The sequence below is a fragment of the Falco biarmicus genome, chromosome 3 (assembly GCF_023638135.1).
Source record: "Falco biarmicus isolate bFalBia1 chromosome 3, bFalBia1.pri, whole genome shotgun sequence".
Classification (NCBI taxonomy): Eukaryota; Metazoa; Chordata; class Aves; order Falconiformes; family Falconidae; genus Falco; species Falco biarmicus.
This window is the reverse complement of record NC_079290.1, coordinates 94174498-94200959: the sequence shown is the minus strand read 5'-3', so window position 1 is coordinate 94200959 and position 26462 is coordinate 94174498. Positions and strand designations below refer to the sequence as shown.

The 26462-nt window shown below is 44.5% G+C and overlaps 1 protein-coding gene across 9 annotated transcripts in view; it reads right to left on the bottom strand.

Moving 5' to 3' along the window:
- The window catches only part of RREB1 (ras responsive element binding protein 1), a 125907-nt gene that overhangs the window by 64738 nt on the left and 34707 nt on the right, over positions 1-26462 (bottom strand). For 5 of the 9 annotated variants that reach the window (XM_056330904.1, XM_056330911.1, XM_056330903.1 and 2 more), the window contains 2 exons: positions 4023-4142; positions 2506-2708 (listed from right to left, as the gene is read on the bottom strand). In XM_056330904.1, coding sequence (XP_056186879.1) covers positions 2506-2708; positions 4023-4142 — 323 coding nt within the window. Of the gene's footprint in view, positions 1-2505; positions 2709-4022; positions 4143-8767; positions 8894-15464; positions 15836-26462 lie in introns of all 9 variants that reach the window. The other 4 variants (XM_056330908.1, XM_056330910.1, XM_056330907.1 and 1 more) reach the window with 3 other exon arrangements.

The following is a 26462-nucleotide window of genomic DNA, read 5'->3' as shown; positions in this document are numbered from 1 at the left end:
GCTGTGCTGACAGTTTAGATGGTGTTTAATCCCCTGGGTATTTCTGTGAAATTATCAAGCCACTACTTTTTTTGCTCCCCCCTGCACCTCCCTGAGTGCTACAGTTCTACATGATGCACTTGATTGTTTCAAAGCCTGCTTTCCAGACTGCCTGCTCTTTGAATCAGCAAATTAACACAAGATAATTACTGGCTCACCTTGAAGCAAAGATCAGAAACACACTATAGCTTAGCCAGAGCTGATGAGTATTGAATCTGGGGTTTATTATTAACTAAAACCCAAACTTTCTCCAGTGGTCAGACAGGGTACATGCCACATACCGTAACACAGCTCAAGCAAATCCAGGGTAGCTACAACAGGAATGCTGCTGAGTGACCCAATCCAGACAAAAAAACATTAGCATCCCTACTGTAGAAACACCCCCACTCACAAATTCAAAACATATTACTCAGCCACCCCACTGGAGCCAGGATGGTGAAAACAGACTTCCTGAACTGAAAGATGAAATTAGCAGCTAATTTGTTAGCTACTCCCCTTTTTAGTAAGTCAGCCTGGCACGGCTGCTCTGCATTCAACTGATGGCAAATGCTTTTGGAGTTGTGCATTAGGTCTGTTGGTTTTGCTCCAGCTCAAAGAAACATCTTTGTCACACTTTTTATTTTCTTCAAAAGCACACCGAATGAGAAGTTAAAATGGATGCAGGTTGATGTGAGAACATGTTTGTTAGACTACGGGTAGACTAGAGCCAAGATAAAGTCAGCATTATGAAGAGAACCATAGACTTTGGGACAAAGGTTCAGGGCAAAATCTTTCGTTGCCAATTCCTGGGAAACAGCAGTTAAACCCAGAAAACTAGCTAACTGTTATTATCCTCGAAATTATAATAAGAGGCACATTCTGACCAGAATCTGAGATCTGTGCGCTGCTACACACTGAAACAATTCAGTGCTTTCATGCTGCTATGCTGAAAGGGGAAATTTGCTGTATTAGATGTTGCTAACCAGATTGATACCCACTTAATATTTCACATCTCACTTCTATTTTCTCAGTAATGCAACCATTTGGCCCTCTGGTGATAACAATCTTTCAGCTTAAAAACAAACAGGCTATTTACTATGTTTTCAATGTATTTGTTTATTTTTATGCTGCAAGAATCCCTCTTAATCCTGTCACATTTACTCTCCAGCTTCCTTTGATTCGATGCCCATCGAAATATCAGGTGGAATAAAGGTCACTAGTGCTAATAAACTTCCCTGAAGCCAAACCACATGGTGTACCAGCAGACAGCTGTGTAATAGCACTGCCACAGAGCCTAGCCTGAACTCCGGTGCCTCACTTCACATGACGAAATCAAGGAACCAGGGCAGCAAGCCCCAAACTGGGAACACTGCAAATAAACGCTCAAGCCAGGTGCTAAGACAATACAATCCCACAAACACAGTTGCCTGTATACTGCCCAGACTCTTCATTTAAGAATGTTCATTTACAGTTAATGGCTTTCAACTCCTTTTGAGCAAAAAAATCCAACCCAAGCCGTAAGTCTGTCAACTGGGCAACTACTCTGAAAGCTAATTATAAACTACTATAGGAACATTATATGAGTCATGACTCTCAACCTTTCTGGTCCCTGTTACATCCTGATTTATTTACAAATTCTCCATGCTTCACCGTGAGCTCTGAAGTCAAATGGACACAGCGATTTGGGGTATTTCTTGATGTCCTGCAGCACCTTCATTGGTAGAGCCTTGGCCCAGCAGGAGAAAACCATTGATATAAATAATCACAGCTTTAACTGATACGACTCTCTCCTTTCACTTTTTCTGATAAATATTGCTCTCAACTGGTGCCATCAACTGGTAAATGGAAAAAAACTGATAAAAGCTACATATATTTGCTCTGTCAGATCTGTACAAAGCATGCTGCAATAGCTCTTCATAGTTTTATTAACAATGAAGCAAGGGTACCTGACACTACACACAACTGAGCATCCTGATGGATGTTTTGTTCTAGCACCACCTTTAACTTTAAATCATGTGGATCTTCCCCGGGGAAAGTCACACACTTCACATGCGGCCCCACACGATGGCCCAGCCAAGCCCCCTGCCACAGTGCTCTGTTCCTCTCTGAGCTATTTCTTTTCTTCCAGTTTCATGAAATGAACTGCCCCCCAACAGATTAGGCAAAGGCAAGAGTCTGGAGAAAGGATGCAGCGAGGAAGACGCAGTGATTCTTAGCTGACTCTGCCACTGCTAGTGGCATCTGCTAGACAAGCTCACCACTGCGTGACATGGGAGCTATGTTTTTACGTGTGAAACCAAGCAAGCTGACCCCTCTCTGATTCCCTGTTTTCTAAAACCAGAAAAAATACACAGAGGAGCAACGGCGGAGGCAAGAAATATCTGCCGAGGGAAAAAAAGTTGAAACAAAGAAATGTAATCATGTCTTATCACTTCCCAAGCAGCTGCTTGTCTCCCCTTTGCCCTCCCTGCATTTGGGTTTAGATACCTGGTTCCTCCTGCCAATCCGATTTGGTGCAGGAGACTTTGAGGGGGATTTGACATTTTGAGAGTTCCCGCCATTTTCAGCAATCTTCCCCACATTCATCACTGCTGACATCATGGCGTCAATGGAGGACAGGTCTGCTCCGTCCAAACTGTTTGGTGAACTTGGTGATACCTTGTAGCTGTTCAAGCTCTCCAGCTGCTTCTCTGGAATTAAAAACAAAAACACACATGGGAGTTGCTAGGCCATCTGAAAAAAAAAACAAACCAAAAAACAACCCCACAGTATTTTCAGCTGCCTGCAACTCACATCACACTCTGCTGGATCATCATGGAGCACAAGGAACAGCCCTTTAATAACTGGAGTTCTTGTAACAGGAAAAGTTTCTCATATTGGAATACATAGGACAACATGTACATTTCTTCTCATAGGACATCCACGTTACCTTCACTTTCAACCTCAGTTCAGTATAGGTCTTATAAAATGATTTACCTTAAACTCTCTTGCTGTAAAATCATATTATTCATGGTACCTTGTGATCACCATGAACTAGTAGAGCAGTACTGATGAATGCAAGCTCTGGCAAGCACAATCATTCAAGCAAGCACGTGTTTTGAGCAGAACTGCACAATTAAGGCATTAGTAACACTGTGTAGGGTACTGAGTTCTCTTTCTAGTGTAGTTTAAGCCAGTTTTCTATATGGAATAAGCTACATTAGCAACAACCCAACCAAAACAAAATCCCAGATCCTCCCAGATGCCTCTTGACTGCCAAAGCTGGCAAAGGTGTTACATCCACAACTAATGCCACAGGTAAAGCTGTTCAGATTTAGACTTCTCCAACTCATTCTGTATGTAGCAGGGATGCTCCTGCCTCAGATACCAAATTCAAAACAAAAATGTTTTCTCTGTTTTCTCAAACATACAGACTTGTCAAACGCACAGGTCAGGAATTCCACTTTCCTCATGTGAAAAGGAAAATGCTTTCAAAGTAAACGCTACTTTCCCCCAAAGAGGTCTCCCAAACAAACAGGAACACCCTGCAAGTCTACTGCTCTGTCACCTCTGGTGGACAGCACAGAATCGTAACGTGTGTTGTGAGAAAGTCACAGTAACACAAGAGGATGTGAGGGTGAACAAGGAGAAACACGTTTGTGAACATTTGATCTCTGCATAATACTGTCTTTGGAAAATAAGTCTGAGCATTTTAAACAGGTGTTTTTTTGAGGCTAAGTAATGTGGTGCCAAGTTACTGGGAGCCAAGAAAATCTTAGCTTAGAAGCCTGCAGTGGTAGCACAGTATTTATGTGCCCATGCTTCTGCTCAGCCTATTTTATACTTTTCAGACAGATGAAGGTTAGGGATGGGGAAAGAAACATATGTATGCACCAGTGCTTCTGCTCAGTATCATCCTATACTCTTCACACAGATAAGGGGTATGGATGGGTGAGAAATGTTTCCACAAGCCTTAATCTATGCCCCAGTTTACAGAGTCACACAGAGCTAGTCAAACCAGTCACCTTCATTTTTATCCCCTGATTGACTGTGGCTCTCTTCTTGGTTGCCGGTCTCCTCACTTAGTGTGGTATGTATAGTAGCGTCTGGCTCTTCAGCCTCTTCTTCAGCAGCACCCTCTAGCACTATGTGAGGGAGAAGGGAAAAAGAGAGAGGGCGTTAAGTTTTTCTGGAAGCCATTTTAGCAAAATAAGACTGCAGCCCTTTAGTTTGAGGACTCCCCTGACTGGTATGCAGGTCTGATGACAGAAGCACATAAACAGCACCAGTGCAGCCAAGCGCCCACTCCCACAAGTGGCTGGGCACTGGGCTGGGAGATGCTGCTGCCTCTGCCAGTGGAACCTGGGCAAAGAAAGCAAGCAAACTCTTACCAGCTAGGTCCCCAGTATTCAGCCAGCAAAAAAAGAAGGAAAGAGAGAAGGAGAGAGCAAGCTAGTATATCACTGACGGTTGTGACACTTGGTTAAGAAGCTGGAAGAATATTCCGCAGCTACAGAATTTAGGTAATCTGGTTTCATACACACACTCCTCCTCCCTTCTCTTCTTGAAGGATTAATATTTACTCCAATATCGTGAATTCATGGTGACCTTTTTCTTCCTTCTAGCAGTGGTGAAATGACTACTGAGTTTTCTGGGACCATTTGGCACATTCCTCACACTCACCGCCCCAGGTTTCCAGATGAGTTAAAGACATAAGCAACCATCGTCTGTGCCGACAGAATTTCTCCACACCCCTTCTGAAACCACAAACTTATGCTATCATTGGGGTTTCAGGAAGGATGCCTGTTCCAGCTGGAGCATGACAGGTCAGTTAAACATCATTTTTAGAGGTGATAAGGAATGACCGATGCATGAGAAAGAGAGGAGTTCTCTGCCCATGGCACCTACGGTGATGGCCTCTGGAAAAGGTTATTTGTAATATGGAAAACTACTGATATATTTTAAATGGAGGAATACACCCTTATAACCTTACAAAGAAAATATTTAATTATGGAAATGAATACACTGTGGACATAGCATAATCTCAGATTTACAAATCACATCCAGCAAACTTAATACAGGTTTTCCTTTTTTCAGAAAGGAAAGACCATTGGCCTCAAACTGCAGTTACCTCAACAGCGTTTCTTCCTTTTAAATAATATATTCTCAAGGATGATGTGCAAATCAGTCATGTAATGTATCTTCAAATGCTGTTTGAACAGCATTTGCAAACAATAAATGACTACATTATCCCAACTACTGACATTTTAGAGCACACATGAAAAGGCAGACAAAGAGAAAGGGTCCGGCTTGTGTTGAGCAGTTCCTCATTTCACCCAATGCCAAGCAAAGCAGCAGATTCAAGCTTCCTATGTTTAACCCTCTTAGAAGCAGCACACATGATTCGATATAGCGAGCCAGCACAGTCTGGAGACAAAACCTAGGACCCGACTAAAGCCAATGTCTAAGGCTCTGGAGAACATCAATTTCTTAACAAACACTGTTTTCAATTTGCATCTTCAAAACCAGACAAGAATTCTGGCTATTTTTATGCTACCCTGAACAACACAAGGTAACTCTTCCCTAGTCATTTTTTTTACTTTTCTGCTAAGAAACACTAGTGTGCCCTGCAACACAGGAATTTCTTGGTCCAAGATGAGGCCATGCATCCATCCTTCTGCAGTTTCTCTAGTAATTATGGGAGCTGTTGTCTGTATTTATTTTGTTTATCCTTAACTGTACACCTTTACTATTATTTTGTTTTTAAAAAACATCCATCCCATTCCAGAGCAACATAGTAATTTCTTTCTCACACACACAGAGACATGCATTTTTTTTCATCACTTATGTGGCAGCTGACTTAATTTTTAATAAAATAAACACAAGAGTTATTTTCAAGACTGGCCTAAATCTTGCAAATTGCTTGTTGTATCTGCTTAGTACCACCAAAAATAAGGACCACTTTAAATTACTTGGAGGAATTCCTATTAAAACCATGCAAGTAAGTGCTTCAGTCCTTAAAAATACCCCAACCAAACAAAACAACTCTTCCTTCCAAAGCAGACCTATTCATTCCTCTTTTAGTTAATACCCAGGACATTAATGTCACCACCGATTCATCTTGGAAAAAGTCAATCTGTTGTGTAAATGTGAAGACTCCTGTGTTGGCCAAGGTAACTTTAAGATAGCTGAGGAACTTCCCTGAGAACTGAAGTCAGAATCCATAGTGCTGCTTTCAGCAACAGTTAAAATGGGGAATTTTCATCACAAAGAAGAGGCAGGCCTACGTGCACACATAAACAAATCTACCCCCTGGTCTGGAAACACCTACCACTTGCTCTCTGTTCTTCTCTCAGGAAGAAAACTGCGTTGTGCTATTACAGCCTTTCATAATTTCTACAAACCACTTTGGAATCTAAATATCTTACTGCTAGCACAAAGAAAGATGTATAGTCACAGATCTTGTTTTTAGAACAGTTTTCCATACACTAAAAATGTCCTATTTTGGAAGCAGTCAAAAGTTCACACCTTAATTTCTGCAAAAATAGATATGATTGTTGCATGCTTTCTTCACTCTCTTGCATGAAGCAAAAATGCACCACTGAAACAAAGACAAATGCATGAGCAGCACACACCAATTTCAGAAGCATAACTTTCTATTTGCAATAGGATATAGAAACAATAAGAATACTGGGCCAAATCACTCCTTCCTGTGGGAAAACCCATGGCAGAGCGCCTTTAGGCAGGAACATACTGAGAGATTTCTCTTGCAGCTTTTTTTTTTTTCTTTCCTTTTTTTTCTTTAAATAAATGCATCACTGAGGATGGGGAAGTGTTGTGGTTTTTTTCCACAGCACCTACAAAACTCAGGGAATCACACAGGCAGCAACCAGCATGGATGCCCTATGACATGCTGCCTTCAGTACTGCAAGCCTTCCCAGCTCACACCAAATGCCCCCTGCTTGGAGGTCATCCTGATGGAGCCTTCTTCCTCCCTCTCCCCAAAAGAAAACAAAGACCTCCAGGAAAGAGGACAAACAGGAAATAAGCTGGCAAACAGTGCAGCCTCAGGTTGCATTCAACATTGGACCAAAGCCTCTAGGAAACAGGGAAGTGGTCACAAGCATTCAGGTCATCTTCTACTTTGAAGAAATCCCCCCTCCAGCATCACAGTCATTCTCTGTGAAAAGGACAAAAAGCAGAAAGCAAGTGACAGAGCAAGAGTGCTAACACATTTGGAGGGGGCAGCGGGGTGGGGGTGGACAGCAAGCAAAACAATGCAGCAGCCCTCTTTGCACGGCCACACCAAAAGGCCTGGCTCTTCTGCAGGAACACATCCCCTCCACTTGATGATGTTGCTGTAACCACGAAACTTTGGGAACTTTGAGCCTACAGAGAAACCTGAAGGGCTTTAGCTCCTGCTTCTGAGAGTCCTACCCCTGATGTCCCACATCACCAGCTAATGGGAGAGTCACTGAGAAAGCAGAGCGCTAAAAAAAAAAAAGAAAAATCCTTGTTGCTTCCCATTCAGTCTGTACAGGAAGATACTCGCTAGACCTATTTCCTCCTTTGGGATAAAGTGTGACTCCACTGTATGTTAAAGCTGAGCCCATCAACAGTTACTTCCCCACTTCGCTTATGTGCATTTATTTGTATTTAATTTTCTTGTTTTAAAATCACTCTCAACAGTTACAGCTGCTTCTCCTTCTGGTGAAGAGCATCACAGATGAAGCAAAAAGGAGAACAGGGGCCACAAGGGAAGGAAGAAGAAAGGAGAAGAAATGACGAGTCTTCAGAGTCACCATCACTTGACTTGCCATCAAGAGGCAGCTACACAAGCATGAGCAGCACAGACTGGCCCCTGGGAGCTGGTACAAGTCTCTGCTCCAGATTGCTCCACTGTCTTTGCACATGAGCTCTCCCTTTGGAATAGATAGGAAGAAACACACAATACAGGCAAGGAGGGGGAAAACCTGGTGTGTAGCACAAAGCTGCTCATTGTTCTGCCTTCTGAAAAAAATCCACATTAACGTTAAAGTAGAAGCCATGCACTAATTGGGCCAGGGAAAGATTAACACTCTCAGCCAAATACTTTTATTGGTTTCATTAAACATGCCATAGTACAGAATGGGGAGAGGGGGGGAGAAACAGGGGGAAGAAGTGACGGTTTTAGGAATGTGCACCCCCCCACACACACACATTTCAAACCACTTTTTCCCGTGAGGCCCAAACAGGAATCCTGAGCCTTCTTCATCATTTCCATCTTAGCAGCGCTATTAGCTTATTCAAGGCTTTCCCACTGTTTTTTGGGGTTTTTTTCTCCGAAGTGGCGGAAAAAAACCCAAGGATCATTTAAATGAAGGCCAGACCTTCTAGTATACAAACTTAGATGAGAACAGAACTTCAAAGAGGGATATCGCGTTTGAATAAACAAAGTTTACTGTTTACCCTTGAGATTATAATACCTAAGGATTGCTACACCGCACTCCAAACCATTTCTGATGCACTGGTCTCCTACTAAGCTTCTACACAGAGGAGCAAATTTTACTCCCAGAGCACATGGTGACACTCCCAAGTACAAACACTCACTCCCACCCCAAGAGATGCACACGATCACCCACACTACATTTTGACCGTGATTTTGCATCAAAGCTGGCAGGAAGGGAAGAGGGTGAAAAGGCATCGCGTGGGAAGAAAAAAGGGTTAACATTATTCAAAGCACTGCCTCAAGGCAAAGGAAAACCAAACGAAAAAAGTTTTCCCTACTGACCTTTTTAATACCAACTCTGCCCTTGCTACTGAAGTGTCGGTGCTGACTTGGCACCCCAGCGGCAGAGAATTATACTGGCAGCGTCACCTCACTGTCACCACTGCTGGAGCACCAGTACAGAGCAGCCTATGAGGAAAGGAAGACAAGCATAAAAAGAAAAGACAGTGGCATGGGAGTATCTGGTGGTTGTTCTTTTGCTTAGCGTTGGGTGCAAGCTAAGACCGTTACCCCAAAGGTTTTGAACTTGTACCTGGTAACTATAGTCTTCCTCTAGGGAAAAACACCACCAAAGAAAACAAACCCTAAAAGGCAACAACCAAAAGGAGCAACCTCTCTTGAAAGGTACTCTCTGAGCACCAAAAGACACACTGCTCCTCTTGCTATGAACTCTCTAAGCTATTAGTGATAGAATTATTTTACCTGTGTTAGCACACACATAATATTTTGCTTCCTAAAATAACCCTATGAACCCACAACGTTCACATGCCTTTTCTTACCTAACCTGTACACAGACAGACAGAACCAGACACAGAATAAACAAATGAGGCACATTCTCATGGCCATGCCTGAAAACTGAGCTAGGGACCACCTTCTGTTCTGGGGGCAGAGCAGGGGAAGAAGCACCAAACAAGATGACCCTCATGTTTCCAGATTATTTTCTACACTGTTGCAACACCTAACAGTTAGGGTAAATTTTAAATATTCAAATGTATTTACTTCAGTTTTATTTCCTTGCATGCATGACAGGATATGCATATGCATTTATTTTTTATGTAGGTTTTGAAAAATACCTCCTGATGGCTTATGGACTACTAGTAGTCCTCAGGACTTTGGCTCAGATAACCAAAAGCATCTCTCCATAAAGCATACCAGAATCTGAACTTAGTTAATGCCTTAAGTAAATGACAAGTCTGAATCACCATGATACTGTGGGTATTACATTGATGTAATACACTGAAAACAGGAAGCTAAACTAATAGAACAGTGAGATGCCATAAGGCAAAACGGGTTTCCTGGATGAAGTTCGTCTGTATGGTCCAACTGGTTTACAGCAATGCATGGAGACACCAGGCAGCCTTAATATAAAACGTATTCGTACCTATCCTCTTGGTCCTGCACTCAGTTCCCTAACTTGAACAGAGTATCCACGTTTGCTCCTTCTGCAAGTGCTGTGTGCTGTGGGAACAGCCCTGTGGTCCTTCCTGGTAGGCTAGAAAGCAGAACCCAGGCACATGCTGCTCTGCTCCAGCACCGAGAGCGAAAGCAAAACTCGGTGGGCCCCAGGTTCCCAAGAGGAAAGCCCAGGTCTCCGTCAGCAGGCTCAGCGGGCACCACCAAGGGTTTGATGCGAGCCTGCACTGAGGTCCTGACTAGCACTGCCATTCTCAGGGCCGGCAGCACCACACAAAAGGCACAGCACCGCCAGAGCTGCAGTAACCTGCGGCTGCATGTAGGATCAACAGCTGCTGATGAATTTTGAGATTTTTCTAACACCTTAGCCCTCCTCCCCCTGCCCTCAACAAGGTATCTACAAGCTGTTCCTCATCCTCACTGTTCCTGTCAGCTTGTGGGTGAACACCTGGCCCTCCAGGAAGCCTCTATCACTGAATTACAGTCAGTTTTGAAAGCTTGTTCAAACAAAAAAGATGCTGAGATTTAAAGACAGCTCAACAAACCCGGGGCCACGAGCTCCGCTTTGAGACACACGAATAGTAACGTCAGGGCAACAGCAGAGTAAAAGAAGTGGCTGTAAGAAGACATCCCCCCGCTCCTTCCCAAGCAGACAACGGCGAGCGCCCCTCCATCCTCACCCCTGCCTGCCTGCACAGCCCTCAGGAGGCCGGAGGGGAGGGCTCCCGGCTCCCCTCCATCACCGGGAAGCACGGCAATGCAGGCGGAACACGGGACAAGACAGGCCTTGGGCCTCACCCAGCAGATCCCCTCCCCTGCACCCTCCCCGCTGGCTGGGGAGGGACACAAAAGCAATACTGTCTGTCCTTATAAGCTCTGCTTTGCATGTGTTCGGGGAGCAGGGACAGCTGTGCGGACGGCTCGCAGAGTTCCAGGAAGTCGATGTGTTTCTTGGCTTTGACGCCGGTTTGTTTGCCTTAGATGAAGTGGCGACCCGAGAAAGTCCCTTCGTGTCCCCCCAGGGCTGGCACCGGCCGCAGCGGGGCTGCACTCCTTGGGGACACGGCCTGGGGTCTCTCCCCACACTGAGTGGCTTTCCCTGCTCACGCTGCCGTCCCTCCCTTGCGCTAGGGCTGGCTCATGTCCCACCGGGTAAGGGGACGGCCCTGGGACACAGCACGGGAGAGGGTGGGAGCCCGGAGCAGAGCCAGGGACCGGAGGGAGCAAGCCCTGAAGGCTCTGCTCTCAGCAGGCAGGATGGAGGTGTCTCATGAAGGAGGGAACAAGTCAGGCGAGCGGTGTCACGCTGCCTGCCAAAACCACCGCTGCCCACACAGCCCCGAAGGGGCAGAGGGCGAGGCGAGGGAGCAGAGGGGCAGGGGGAAGTCGCAGCGAGGACCAGCGGGCTCCCCCATCGGGCTCCCCCATCGCGTGTCTCCCTGCCGAACAGCCTGAGGAAGGGGGGGGCGCCCTGTCCCCCGAGGGGGACCCCAGCGACCTGGGGGGAGCCCAGCCCCGGGACACGATACGTTGTCTGCTGCTGCTGCCGCCTCAGACAAGTAAGGGACAAGGGATGCAAAATGAGGAAACAATCTAAAACGTAGCTCTGTGGGTCTGGTTTGGTTTTTTCCTTTGTGCTGTACACCTTTTTCCTTTGCCCTGCCAAACCCAGTTAATTTAAAACCCTTGGGGGGTGGGGGGAAGGCCAGCTATAGGTTGACGTCCCATCACCTACATGGCTAAGCAAGCACTGTACTGAGGGAACCAGATACTTGTCCAAGAGCCTGAGGGGTGAGCTAGGCAGATTGCACTTGGGAGAGCCAGATGGAAAACATTTCTGAGTAACGGAGAAGAAAAGCAACCTCCCCTCCAAGCAGTCTGATTTACTGCACCCCTCAGCTCCGACCGAGGAGAGGCTGCAGGGACACAAGGCGGGCAAAGCGGGACGCAGGGCTCGGCTGGGTAGCTCTGATGGAGATGCTGACATCCCTGACAATATATGGCCAGTCTAAACCACGGGATGTCTTGTCCTTTTAAGGTGGGCCAAGAGCAAGCATCTGTGCAGCAGCAGCACAGCCCCAGCCTGCCACCAATAGCTCCTGGTGTCACTGAAAGAACAGGGGCTCCTGTGCCATACCAACTGGCCGTGCAGATGCCCAGGCACCCGCCCTGAGAGGAGACAATCTGCCTGGTTGTTCCACCGCACATCACAGAAACAAGAAGGAACAGCAGTAATAAGAGGAAGAAAAGCCATGAAACCACGCGGCTGGGCTGCTTGCTGGCAATTGGCACCTGCAGCTGTCAGGGAAGGAGGGAGGGAGGGCCTGTCCTCGTCCCCATCCCCATCCCTGTCCCTCAGGCTGATGGCCAGGCAGCTCAGCCAAGGGCAGCTTCGGACCCGGGACGCGAGGCAAGGGTTTACAGCGAGTCTCTAGAGGGAGAAATGAGCAAACGTGTCACCCCCTCATGCTCTCATGCTTGCTCTTCACACGTAGCCAGAGCTGTGTGTGCGCAGCAGGACGGGTTTGGCAGGGATTAGAGAGGCAGGATGAATCACGCCAAGGAAGATACAGAAAATCTCCTGTGCTAGCACCCTACTTCTTGCGTGGCACACTGGTTGCGATCCTCTTCCTCCAGGATGGATTTAAAAAGAGCTTCACAGAGGGCCTGAATGCACAGGCAACGTTACAAAAACCATTCTGGAAACAGGGTAAGCTAAAGCAGGAAAAGACTCTTTCCTTTTGGAGTAGCTATGTCCCACATGGCGTTTCACCACTGTAACTGCATCCACATGCTAGCAAATTTCCTTCCACTGGGAAGCCCAAGGGGGAGAGCACTGGTTTGCTTACTGCCGAGCCCCCAGCATATCCTTTGCAGCCCAATCACACTGTCTTTGCACGAGATGCCAGTGCACTCTCTGCTTGGAGCACCACACCAGGTAGCATGCCAAAGCACTTTACACTTTGCAAGATAACATAGTAAAATGATGCACAACACAAGAAAAGAACAGAAATTACAGGGATTAAAACTAATTTCCTGGTGGTAGCATTGTCAATCATCATGATTTTATCATGAGCCCTGTAAAAATCTGATGGTGTTACATTACTGCCCGAAAATCTCCAACTTCTTATTTTTTTTAAGTCAGAGTTCTATTTTTCTGGATTGTGGAGAAAGGACAAAAACATTACATGCTTACCAAAATACAAAAAGCAAATTGAAGTGAACAGATTAATTTTAAAGCCTCAATCTTTTAAGGATAATCATGATCTCAGATGCCTAACCTGTAATTTCTTAAGATACAGGGATAGCAACACAGTGTGTCCTTTCTTTACACAGCACGTTTTGTACCCTGGAACATACACCTTCCATAACTAAAATGGCTTTTTTCTTTTCTAAAGAGGGAAAAGAATCATAACGTCTCGGCATGTTTCTAACATTTTCTTTAAAAGCCAACACAGCTGCACTTTAATGCTACTTAAAGATGAGAACCTCCACCAAATCACCAAACTCGTTTTAAGCAGAAAGAGATTCAGCATGCAAGTATTTTGCAGAGAGAAAGATTCAAGAGTTTGCAGCTCTTCTTGCTGCTCTTTTCCAGGGAGCATGACTTGCTGACAGGATTAACTACTGCCAGGCTCACGAAGCTGGGAGACAGCTGCCACATGGCAGCCATTTATTACAAAGCTCCACTCCTCTAAAGTTAGGAAAGAGGCAGACTATTTCATCTGTGTTATCAGCAGGGTTCCTCTGCTCCACAGGCTTTAGTGACTAGGCTTTTTCTAAACAAACACCTCCTTTTCTCCCCCACCTTGTTAACATCATTATCTTCCTGTCTTCTGTTTCTGGTCAGCACAGGAACTATTCCCCCTGTCACAACAAGTCTCCAAACAACAACAACAACAAAATCTATAATCAAGACAATTTAAAATGTTCAGAAACACAAGCATGCCCTAAAATAGATTTTTTAATTAGAGAGTTTTAGCTTGAAATTTTAAGAGGGGAAACCACATGCCACAGGGGAGGAGAAAGAGATGTGCTGGAGCAAAGGGATTCAGAAGCGTGCTGTACAGCTCTAGCTCTCCCATCCACCCTAGGGGGCATTTGTAATGTCAACCTCCAACTGCAATATCCGAAGCGGCTACACAGCTTTTTCACGAGCAAGATAACCTGTAGCACTCCTTCCTAGCTTGTATCTCCACACCAGGCAGACTCTCCACAGACCCACAAGCCAAAGCCAACCCCTGCCCTGCACCGTATGAGGCACAAAAAGGTCTCAAGTCGATCATATCCTACAGTCTGCTAAGGACCAGAAACAGATATACACCATCTACATCACCTTCATCTCATATTAAGCATAGACGGCAGTCAGTTGCCACTCTCCTGTTATTCTGAAGCAGAGTTAAAAGATACAAGCCAGCTATTTAATTTTACCTGGGGTTATTCTAGATATACATTTGCCATAGATGCCAGAGTACCACAAATCACTCAAACTGAGGTTTACTGCTTCCTCCAGGTGAAAGGAGAACCCAGCTTTCAGAAAAATGTCTCTCTCCCATCACTGATGAACAAGTTGCCACAGTCTTGTAAGTGGTACCCACTGGCTTATATCAGTTGGGCAGGTAGCCTTCAGGGTTGTTTGCTGAGCCCTAAATTCTGAAATACAAAGTTTCTTTCTTGGTTTAGTTAGGTAAATTAATTACAGCAGTAGATGGTGCTGGCAAGCCTCTCCAAGTTGAGATCTTCACAGGAAAGCCACTAGGAAAATTTTAAACAGCAGTGCTACTTGCCAAAAGTATTCTTCAGCACAAGTTTTCTTTCTATTTTGAAGTACACACAGTGAAACTAACCTGCAGGAGGTGCTTCCTGCACACTGACAAAATGAAACAGCATCTGTTAATTTTCATAGACTACAACGTGTGCAAAAAAAGGGCACAGGGATCCAAGTCAACAATTTCTTATGGAATTCAGAAGCCCCTCAGCTTTATCAGATGAGTACAAGAAGCCTTCTCAGAAAATACATATCTCTTACCTGACTTGAAAAAAGATGTATTTTCAAAACAAGAACTCCATACACACATAGACACACACACAAATCCCCCTTCATCCACAACCACATCCAGCTGCTGACCTTCCAAGTTCCTTGTAGTATAGCCTTTGCTCTGGGACTTTAAAAGCCTAGCAGACATTTCTAAAGGATTTTACAAAGTACACAGGCCCGGCCTTGTAAAAGCTCATGAGAAATCCACGGAGGTCATCATGGAGCTTAGACAGTCTGCAAACAGCATAATCCATGTGCTAGTGATGTAAAAAATGACCAAAGTCAGCTGGATAGGCCTGAAGACTTCAGCAGCAACTGGCTCCTCCAACAATGCTGTGAACCCAGAAGGAAATGCCTGCTGATCTTCAAAGCCCTTCAGTAGGAACAGCCTGAAGTTTCCTGAACATGAGCATTCTGGTTGCAAGGCCACAATCCTCTTATACACGCACAGAAAAATATAAAAACAAAGCAAACAAAAAATGTAACATCCACCAAGGTTAATAATTGCAAATAACCAGTGAGACTGACCCTCTACTCTGCAACGAGCTGTCGGATCCATCCAGCAATGTTTTGATGCTCCTCGGCACAACAGCCACACGGATCACGCAGCAGTTTACAATCTCTGCAGCTTTCCTTTTCCTATTCCAGGCAGTCCTTCACACGTGTAGACTCCTGGAACGCAATACTCAGTTGTTCGGACTAGGAAGGGATGCTACAGCCTGTAGCTGCACAAGGTGTCCACCGTAACTATATCAAGACCATTGCAGCGTGCTGCACTGCAGGCAGAATTTTAGGTACAGCCTTCAGTCGCCTGATGGGCTGCACAGGCGACCATGAGTAAAGGGGAGTCTGGACACCTGCACACTGCAAAGAATTGCAGGAAGTTTATTTCAGGAACGCTGGGGAAAAAAAAACAACAAAAAACAAGACAAAATTGTGAACAGGTTTCTTCAGTAAGTGAAGTTTCAAGTTGCTATTCCTCCAGCCAAAAATGTCTGCTGCTAGTCCAAAACCACCCTCCTCTTCCAAAAAAACAATTCCACTGCTAGTGCTTCACACATTACCATCAAACAGATGATACAGACAATTCTTCCCACAATTCACATATGAAAAGGGAAAACTCATTTCCTTCTGCTAACTCCCATTGACATGTAATGTACCAAAACATTAGCCTGGAACAAACTAGTATGAATTATGCAGAGGTTGAACCCACAGGTTCTGGGTAAAGTAGTAGTTGCAAGTATTTACTATAGAGAAAAATGAACAACAACAACAAAATCCACCAAGTGGCCTGTGCACCTCCTCACACCCACCCCAATCTGCAGTAGGACAGCAAGTTTGTCAGTGGAACCTTGACTAACCACTTTCACATATACACACATAGGGAAGCAACACTGAAGTATCATAATCAGACCTATGATACTGAAATTCATACTTCTTTTGAGGAGTGATGTTTCTACATGAACATTTTCTCAGTCATATACAGATACATACACACCCACAAGCCACTTTATTTTAATTCTAAAAATGAAGTCACCTTGCTTTACAGTTTTAAGCCACTACATACTATGGCAATATATGTATCTACATTAATCTTGTTGTGGTCACTTAGAATCTACTGTTACCAGAGATGAACAAGACCAAAAGTGTTTGAAAAGAGCCACAAAAGGAGAATAAAATCTGATCTTTGATTAAGTTACAATTCTTTAAAGAAGCAAAATGTATTTCCACCCAACTGACAGATCCCATCCTCCAAACTTCATACAAAAGTGATGTTCATTCAGAGAAAAAGGAAAGGACAAAGAAAACCTCAACACCAGAACTTGTACTTTCACTCAGATACTAAACAGCAGGAGTTATTTTCCCCTTCCAGTTCAGACATGACTGTTTTGTAGTAAGTTTTATATGCTTTATGGAGCTCAACTGTTCAACATAAGGAGACACAAGAGAAGAGTTCAAGAAATCAGTAGCTGTCTCACCTGTAAAGCAGACAAGCATGTATTTGAATGACTTAAAACAAGAAACTAAAAGGAGAAAGCAAGCAAAACCATCAGTGAAATAAATTATTTTTCACTGTAAGGTGAAAGACTTTTCTTAATCTACCCAGTCATTTCACACATATCATTCTACCAAAAGTTAGACGAGACCACCAGATTTGTTTCACTCGTTCCTTCACCTAAACTTCAAACGGGGTTTCTGAAGCTAGAAGATTTCACCATCCCTACAGGAACTGGCCCTTTCCTCATCTGTTAGGGTCTGGCATGCCACGGAGGCTACGGAGGTAGGGACCTTCATAAACAGAAGTGGCAGCAGCAGCACGTTCAGCACATTTCACACCAAACTTGAAACATTATTCAATACAGATTTGACATAAAAAATACGAAAGCTGACAAGTTCAAAGGCTCCTCAGCAAATACGCTCCTTTAGAACTTCCTAAAATCTCTTAAACATGGATAATTTCTGAAGTAATGAGGTCTTTCAAGTAGCCGTAAGCAAGCTCCCCAAAAGGTGGGGTAATTGGGAGGGTTATCACACCTCTGGGGGAAGTCACAGGCTCTATCTTGGCAGTGTTTCATCCCTTCATATACCCAGGGGACTGATTAGTTCATGATAAGCAATTAGGCACCCTAGGGAGGACGGTTAACCGTCTTACCAAAACAAAAAGGCTGCACAAATGTAAGTCTCACTAGATTAAAGAAACACTATCTGAAGAACAGCGAATTTGTGTTTGTTCCCTTCTACTGGAACTAGCAAATACTACATTTTGCCTACATATGGCACACACAGATCTCAGAAATCCCAAATTTGAGCACGTACTTGCTGCTAAATTGGTAACAAATGCTCTGAGACATTTTCTTTCCCAAGACACCAGTGCTGTGATGCAGGAAAAAAGGAGGAGGGACGGAGGGGAGGAATACAGTAAATAATGATTAGATGACTTGAACTAGCAATCTCATTCATTTAAATTCTCTTCCTCATTGTTAAAACAGTCCCTAACCAAGGATCAGCTGCAGGAAGCGGGACCTGGAAAGGCTATATACAGCTGAATGCTGGTTGCATTTCAGAATGAAACCTCCAGTCAGCAGCAGCCCCACCATTACACGCCCTGCTCCTAAAAGTTCTGGGAAGCTCCTGCCCACTGTGAGGCTTGTGGTGAGGCACCTATGCGTAGCACAATCCTACCCATGTAAAACATTTATCTCTGGTGAAGCAGAGGGACGAATACACCTTTCGCCTGCCAACTGATGTAAAAGCTCCAACACACCCCAGAGCTGCCGATGGCACTGTTTCTAACTTACATCAAGCCCAACATATTTCAAAGTACTCTGATGGCTTAAAATATGAAGGAATGCTTTTCAATAAGACGACCCCCTGTTCCCTTCTGTCCTTTTATCTTTTCTTAACAGTTTGCCATCCAGTGATAGGAGGGAACCCCAGCTGCACAGCCTGAGCTTTTATCTTCTGCTGACCATGCAACAACACAAAGCTCAGTGCTGGATTTCCTGCTGCTTGCCGAAAGGGGCTGTTCAGCTTGTTTAAATATTACTTGCCTTGGGAGCCTTGGAGTTGTGCCCAAGCACTGTACTGTATCTTCCCAGCATCCATTTCAGCATGTACTTTAAAGGTCTTTAGGTTCGATGTACTATGCTCTCCCTCGCTACGGGAGGAGCCTGATGCCTCTCGGAAGAAAAAAGAAAACCCAGCTCCTCCCTCTCTCCCCATTCCCCCTATTAATCCCTGTGCCTCATTCTGCTACACAGCTAACAGAAGTCCCTCTTCATCCCAAAAGCATGCAAACATATTTAGTCCAGTAAACTGAACCAATTGCAACCAATGGGAAAGAAATTCTGGCATGAAAGGCTACAGCTAGGAAGAAATCAGATGCCATTTATCAATGCTCAGTGAGCAAACAACTAAGGAAGTACAGCAGCAAAAGTGGACTTTTAAGCCAAATTGTGGTACAGCATTCTCTTGCCATGCTAAGTTTGGGATGCCTCCACAGTGGATTTTAGAAGAAAAGAATCTTCAAACACAGCCTTCTCTGAATTTGCAAACTTGACATCAAGGCATTTTCTTTCCTCATTCACAGCACTGATGAAAATAAAACATGGCTTTTACAAAACCAGAAAGGCTATTCCAGCCCTTACGAATGCTTTCAGAAGCCCTCCTTCCCACAATTACTGTGCCATCGAGAGGCTGAGTTCTGGCTACAAGGTCAGCAGGGAGATAACCTTGGCCAATAGAAATTATCTGCATCAGCCCAAAGGCAGCGCCAGGCGGCCACCCATTAAGCAGCCCAGCAGGCCTCACTGGTAACCTGTTTGCAGCTGATAACAACCGATACAGATGGAGAAGGAAAAGATAAAAATCCAGATTCACAATCTATTTGTGAAAGTTGTGGATGCAGCAGTTCGAATAAGGAAAACTTTAGGGAATACTGACTGCGAGAACTGTCCTGTAGAAAGACGTCTCTCACATTCCACAGCAGCTGAGATGCAGAAATACATGTATCCCACAAGCTGACGCAGAACTGCAGTTGTGAGGAAAATCGTGGCTAGAAGTAAAAACCTGTTTTTAATCCATTCTGCTTCGCCTCAGCCTGCAGCGTACAGACTGATTTAACCTGATGTAAGCCATGGCTGTCATTCAGATGGACAGACTGCCAGTCCTCACTTCACCCCGCAGCTCTGGCCACACATTCTCTCTCCAGCCTCATGCCAGTCCCAGCATTTGAACAACTGTACGGCGATGTGGGATCACGGAACTGATCTGGTTTGGGATTTGCATTTGTTTGGGTTTGGGGGGGTTTTTTGTTGGTGGGGTTTTGGGGTTTTTTCACTTAAAAATGTACACACATATAGTTTCATCAACAGCCTTCACACAGCGGAGTGCAGACATCGTCAAATTACACCCTCTATTTGAGTGAGGGATGAGAGACCTGAGCAAGAATGTTGTCGGTAACTCTACTCCTGTGGTGCTGCAGTACCAGGGAAAGATGAAAAGATGCAGTGGAACGAACCCACAGCCAGCTCCATCTCCAGGCTCCCTCCTCCCACTCCCCTCTCACTCCCTTCCCTCCAGCTCAGAGCTCACTTGCAACCCCTCTGCAGTGAAGAACACTCCTACCATGTAAAAGCCTACCTAAAGTTCAGTTCTCCAATTAAACCCAGTGAAAATAAGTTCACAATAAAATAAAACTACCACAATTAATGTGTCTGTACCACACCTCTCCAGTGGCATCCCTGGAAGAGGGGGAACAAGACAGCAAGAGCAGTCCCAGGCAATGAGTAGGTAATTTTCTGCTTACCTATCCGATTTATCCTAGATCAAGGCCTGGGTGTACCTTTTGCAGAGTGCCAAGCACAAAACAAACCCAAGTCCAAAATATCCCCATCACCACCTCCCTCAGTCGGCCGAATTAAGCATAATTTTCAACTTTTTTGTTTGTTTGTAAACATTTGTAAATGACCCCTTCCCCATGCACAAAGACAAAATTTACCCCCTCCAACACAATTCGCACTTCATTAGGTCACATCAGTAACCACGCTGAAACAGCCTGCCACTGTGTGCCACCACATGTACCAACCACAGCTCCACAGCCCCTGGTAAGTAGGGCAAGCAGCTCACCTGGAGTCCTCAGGCACTTTAGAAACAATATTTACAAAGCTTGGGCCCTTGGACTTAATACACAGCACAGTGGGAATGGCACACATGCTCCCGCACGGGCAGCTGACCCGCTCCGAAGAGCTGTATTTATTATAAAAGGCATCACCTTAAGGGGATGGGATGGGATGGGACAGAAGTGGAAAAAAGAAACAGAAGCTGCAGAGGGACAGGACATGTTGCCTGACTGCATGTCCTCAGGCACTGCTAGCTCACATTGCTTGCACCATCTGATCGCTCAAAGCTAAACATGGAATGTAGGTAGCAAGTCATAATGCTGCGCAGGGCTGGAGACATGACCCATCAGCTGTTTCTGCATTATAATTATTGCACTGGGGCACAGCAGGACCAAAAGTTTGCCCGGGCAGATTTCTGCGACGTTTTGGCTTGTTAAAAATGACAAGAAATGCCACACGCCATTTTCAGATTGCGATTACCGTCGCTTTTGTGCAGGCATTCCCTGTTTAAAATCCTCAATCTCAAGAAAAGCGGAAGGCCCAGAACAACTTCTCTTTATTCAAAACAGCATTAAGAAGTCAGATTTCACAGGGCTGTGATCTCTCTCGCCCCCCTCCCCAAGACAGAAAGGAGATTCACACACAGATGCAGTGAAGCAGCACTCCTGAACCACCACTCTGCATTTCTAAGCTGGTCTTGGTCATTTCTCCTTCAGGCCACTTCTGCTCCCAGGCTTATTCTTGCTCTCTTTTTATTTTTAAAGTTTCTGCTACTAATAAAAAAAATGAAAAACTTATTGCAATACCATCATTTCCTTGTATTATCATATCCTCTAGTGAACTGATTAATTCTCAGAGTGATCCTGACCCCCAGCTCCCACTGGACCTCAAGTGATGCAAACTGTTTCTCTCAGCTTTTCCTCCATTTTATTTTTGTCTTAACATGCACCGAGTACAAGTAGAGAACTAAATTTTGCAACTCTGGACTTTAAATGCAAATATCTTCACTTCTATAGCTGGAAAGCAACACTTCACTTCTAGGCAGTTTGATTGTTTCTGTAACATGCTCAGAATTCAGTAAAACTCAAGGAGCACAGAGTCAGTAAGGAAAATATTTAAGGCAATATATATTCAACATGTCTTACTGCCCAGGCTTTGCCCTATAAAGTAAAGCTTAAGTTATTAAAAGCACAGTTTGTCAGGCAGTGACATGAATTTTAGTACAACAGGTCAGTGGAGAAACAACAAAACCTGCAGAGGAACAGAACAAAAACCTGCAGCAGTACACAGCCACAGCATTTCTGTTACATGAAACATAGTAGGCACTGTAAATCTGGGTAGCGCAGCCCCTTTCCAAATGACTGCCTTTAGGAGACCATGAACATTCACAGGCTGGAGGGATGCTTTCAGGAGGTCACTCTGTGCTACCTCAAGCTTCCTCTTTGCTACCACGTGGACTCCTCCTGCACTTCCACCCATCCCTCAACCAAACAAAATAAAATTTTTAGCACTTTTAAGCATACTTCCAGACAAAGATGCACTCAAAGCAAAATCGTTGTGAGGGCTGAACACAAAAGGGGTATTCCCCAAACTTCAAAGGACCCATTTTTTTTTTTGCAAGAGCAGAGAGGTACAGGGATGCCAGGTAGTTAATGGGAAGTCAGGCAAAAGGGAAGAAGACATCAGTAAGCTACAAACGAGTCTGTAGGTCAGAAAAGCACACTCAGAGTTAATAGACCAAAACTTCTGTTAGCACAAGAAGAGCACCCATCTCTAAGAAACCACTTCCTATCTTATTCTCCTCATCCCCTCCCCCGATAGCCTTCTCCCTATTGTAATTCCGAACAGCCAGGCAACTGATCTCTAACCATATATCAGAAGAATTGGCTAATACAATGTCACCCAGCCCACCACATGAACAAAAACCACCAACGAATCCAGCTAGTGGTTAACTGCAAATTTTTGCTTTACTGGTGGTGTTACACTACCGAGGGTTCCCTTGCCTTTGCACATATACTACCCTCTTAGAAACACCCTCTGCTCAAACTCAGATTTACAAATACATGTACAGCTATTCTACACATCTGCTTCCACCTGGTGGATTAGCAGAGATGAAGACAGCAGTGTTTTTAAAACAAACGTGTAAACCCACCTCTAAAATTAGTTGCATGGTAATTCTGTGGGCAAGAGCAGAGGGGAAGAGTGGTTGGGCTCAGGTGGGAGGGGGGAGTTTGCAACAAATGGAATACAAATCGCTAAACTATTTAACCCACTTTGAAATTCAGACTGTTTTCTCTCTGAAAACAAACAAAAAAGGGATTTTTCTTCCATTTTGAGCTCAAAACAGAGGAGGACAGAGCTATTCAATATTGCTCTGGGGTGCTAAATGACTAAATGACTTCAATCAAGTCTCTTGTCAAAGAACTTAAAATACTCTTTCCATGGTCTCCCCTTCCATAATCAAGGAAAAAAGCAGTTTTAAAATGCACATTAAAACACATATTATACATACACAATGTACATAATCAAAAGACAACAAAATCCTAAACTAATTTATTAATTGCTAGCCATAACTACAGAAACCAGGGATTCTTTTAACACTTCAGCAAAGCAAACGAAAATTTTCAGGGAGTATCCGAGTTACTTGCTGTTGTAAAACCTTTCAGGTCTGATTTCTAAAAATTTCCTTGCTATGATACCTGCAAACGCAGCTTTGCAGTAACTTCCAGTTCCATTTTCATATGCATATTTTTAACGATAGCAGCCGCTTTTGCCCTGCATGTACAGCATCAGGGGTATTTCATTCTCTGTGGCCAAAGTTCCCAGAAAAGCCAACTCCGGAGATCCTAGGTGTGGCACATTCCTTTTTACTGCAGATACTCCTCCTAACTTGAAGTGAAGGTAAATATTACTCCAGCCTCAATCTGTTTCCCTCTTGCACCCACAGCAGCTTAGTAAGATACAGTCAGCAGGCTATTGCAAATCGCACTTAAGGGTTCGTTACAAAACCAAGGCCTCAGTCTTGCTAATGAACTGATACTAATAGGTCCATCCTATGGAAGAGACCCATTAAGCTTCAACAGAAGCTACAAAGGTCACAGCCCAAGCTGTGGTCTGCAAGGGAGGGCTAAGTGGCCCCTGCATCAGGAAGTTTACATGCACAGGTATCTACAAACTTCTGGGCCTTTGTTTTTATTTTTTTGTTTTTATTTATGAGACCAGCAGCATTTGGCAATGTGTGCAAATCTTGTCAGACAACCCTCATGCTATGCTTACTCCATATGGAACAGAAGTGCCTACAAAGTAAATTCATGAGAATGTTTTCACTGTACACCAACAAACCCCTCAACCAGAAATTCCATACCTATACGTGTACATCGCAGTGCAAGAGAAACGGTCACACATTCCACACGGCACGTGAAAGAGCAGACAAATACAGACACATAGGAGATGGTTAAATTGCAAACTCAAGATGTGGGACTAGGTTGCCAACTTCAGTATTCACAGAGCTGAACTGACTTACTCTGGCCTGGAGTAAGAGGGACACAAGGATGTTTGGCTTTCACTGTGTCATGCCCAGTCCTTTTCAGCATCCGTATTGCAACAGACATTAAGAACAGAACGCACTGGGGAAATCACCATTGCTGATGATTATCAGCTATGATAATCAATAGCTAGCTTATTCAAATGATACCTGTAACTGCAATCTCCCACCTGCTTTGCCCTTCCCAAATCTCAATGCCCCTGCATTGCAGCTTTGAGGACTAGAAGAACAGGTCAGACTTTCTCCCCCTGCTTTGGGGGATTCTAGGTTTATTGCATTTTTTTCTCCTTTCCAATAAGAAAAGCAAGCACATGAAAAAGAATCCAAAACCTAAAGTTACTTTACTCTTAGCTGCATCCTTAGAAATGGCTGACTTTTTTTTTTTTTTACTACTTATTTTTCTTTCAGCAAAAACAAATGTGACCTGAAGCTAATAAACATCTGACCTGTAGTGTTTCAGCATAAATGGTTAAAGCTTGGTAGAGCCGCATGGGAAGAGAAGAGTGGACCCATAATAAAGCTGCTTCATGATCTCCAATTGAAAACCCTCCTGGCAGCCCAGCTTCTTTCATGCAGAGGTACTTAACTGACATTCTCTCTCCATTGCTGTCCCTGATGACTCTCTCAGTGTAAGTGGAAATTAGGAAGCTGACTAAGCTCCCTAAAAACTGGTCTGGTCAGTCGCAGTCACCCCCACTCCAAAAGGGTGAAAGCACACAGTTTGACACCTCAGCAGATGAAGTCTCAGACTACCCTGGTGGAACTGCCAGCAAACATTGAAAGCATCTTTTTTTTCCTTGAGTCCTGTTGCTGTCACAGCCTCTCATCCCAAAAGTCAGGAGAGATTCTGAATGCACTTTTGGGGTTGCTGACTTTAAACCCACAGGATAAATGCCACTCGTGGTTGTTCACGAGTCAGAAAATGCTTGCTTGGAAAAAAAGAAAACCTGCAATTCTCCCACAATCACTCGAGCCCAAGAGCCACAGACTTAGCACTGCCAGTTTCCCATCTCATTAAGTGTCTTGCAATACTTGTTTTTGTAATCGTTTTCCATGCTGTCTATACAAAAAAGCTATCTCAGAAGCCAGAAGAACTACATTCCTTAAACATGGACCCTTTCCAGACTCACCCCAAACCTTTCTGTGCTTAAGGTCCTATACATACATGAACACACAGATCGCTACAGGCCCAGCCACTAATTCAAGTCGCCCTAATTCTGAGGCTAAACACTTCCTAAACTTCTCCATCCATGCATGCATCTTTCTTTCCAAGAACTTCATAGTGAGTAGTAACTTGTTTTCCAGTTTTAACTTTTCAATGTTTTTTGAGACAGGGACACCTCCTGCCCCTCCTTCCTCATCACCCCCCCTCAGGAAGACTGAAGCTCACTGATCCCATGCGAAATGGCAAGGCCTTTCACTCAGTGGCTGCTGGCTGGTCTTCAACCAACCTGGGTAAGGCTCAGACAAGATACAGAGCACAAACACTCGTCCAGAAACTTTTAAATCCACGTACAAATTCTCCACCCATCACCTTCAATGTCAGGCCATAAAATCACTAATAAAAGAAGTCACAGTACAAGAGGCTGTCAGCTAACTGTCTGGGGCCTGACAACCGCCAGAAAGTCCCTGGGAGGAAGGGATGTCGATCCAGCCACTGCTGGTGGTTACCTGCCTCGGCCTCTCCTCCAGCTCCTGCCCTACCGACTGGGCCCCGCGCTCAGCTCACCCCAGCTCCTGCACCTCTCAGACCTAACGAACAAATAACGGCCCAACGCCACTAACGGCCTCTTGAACCCAACCGCCTCTCCTCATCCCCTGGCGGTGCCACAGACATCCTGGGGCTCGGCAACACCAACTCAGAGGTACAATGAAAAATAAACTGGTTTTTACTTCCCAGGGTCGGAGTGTACCTATAAATGTAGGCCCACAATGTGATGCACATTTATTTTATTCGCATGCTTTACATCCTCTATGCTGAAGTCAAGACAAACCCCATTTTGGCAAGCTTTTTAAGAACAAAAAAGCCCAGTCCTTCCAATTTTTGTGCAAGGAGTAAATCCCCCAATACTTCCTTTGTGTGCTTAGGGCCCTGAAAGCTTCCAGAAATAACTGAAGGATGGTGGCAGAAGGAAGATTTCTGTGACGAATCCTACTTTTCAAAACATTTTAGAAATAACTGTAAAATCAAACAGATACAACGCGTTGCTCAAATCAATATGTAAACTCAGAATGGAAACCATTTTAAAAATCACCATGGCTTTAGGTTTTCTATTTATTTACAGCTTTGACAGCAAAGGGCTAGTGGTTTCCTGTAGAATAAAATCGCTTTTCAACTTCAAGATAGAATGAACACAGGAT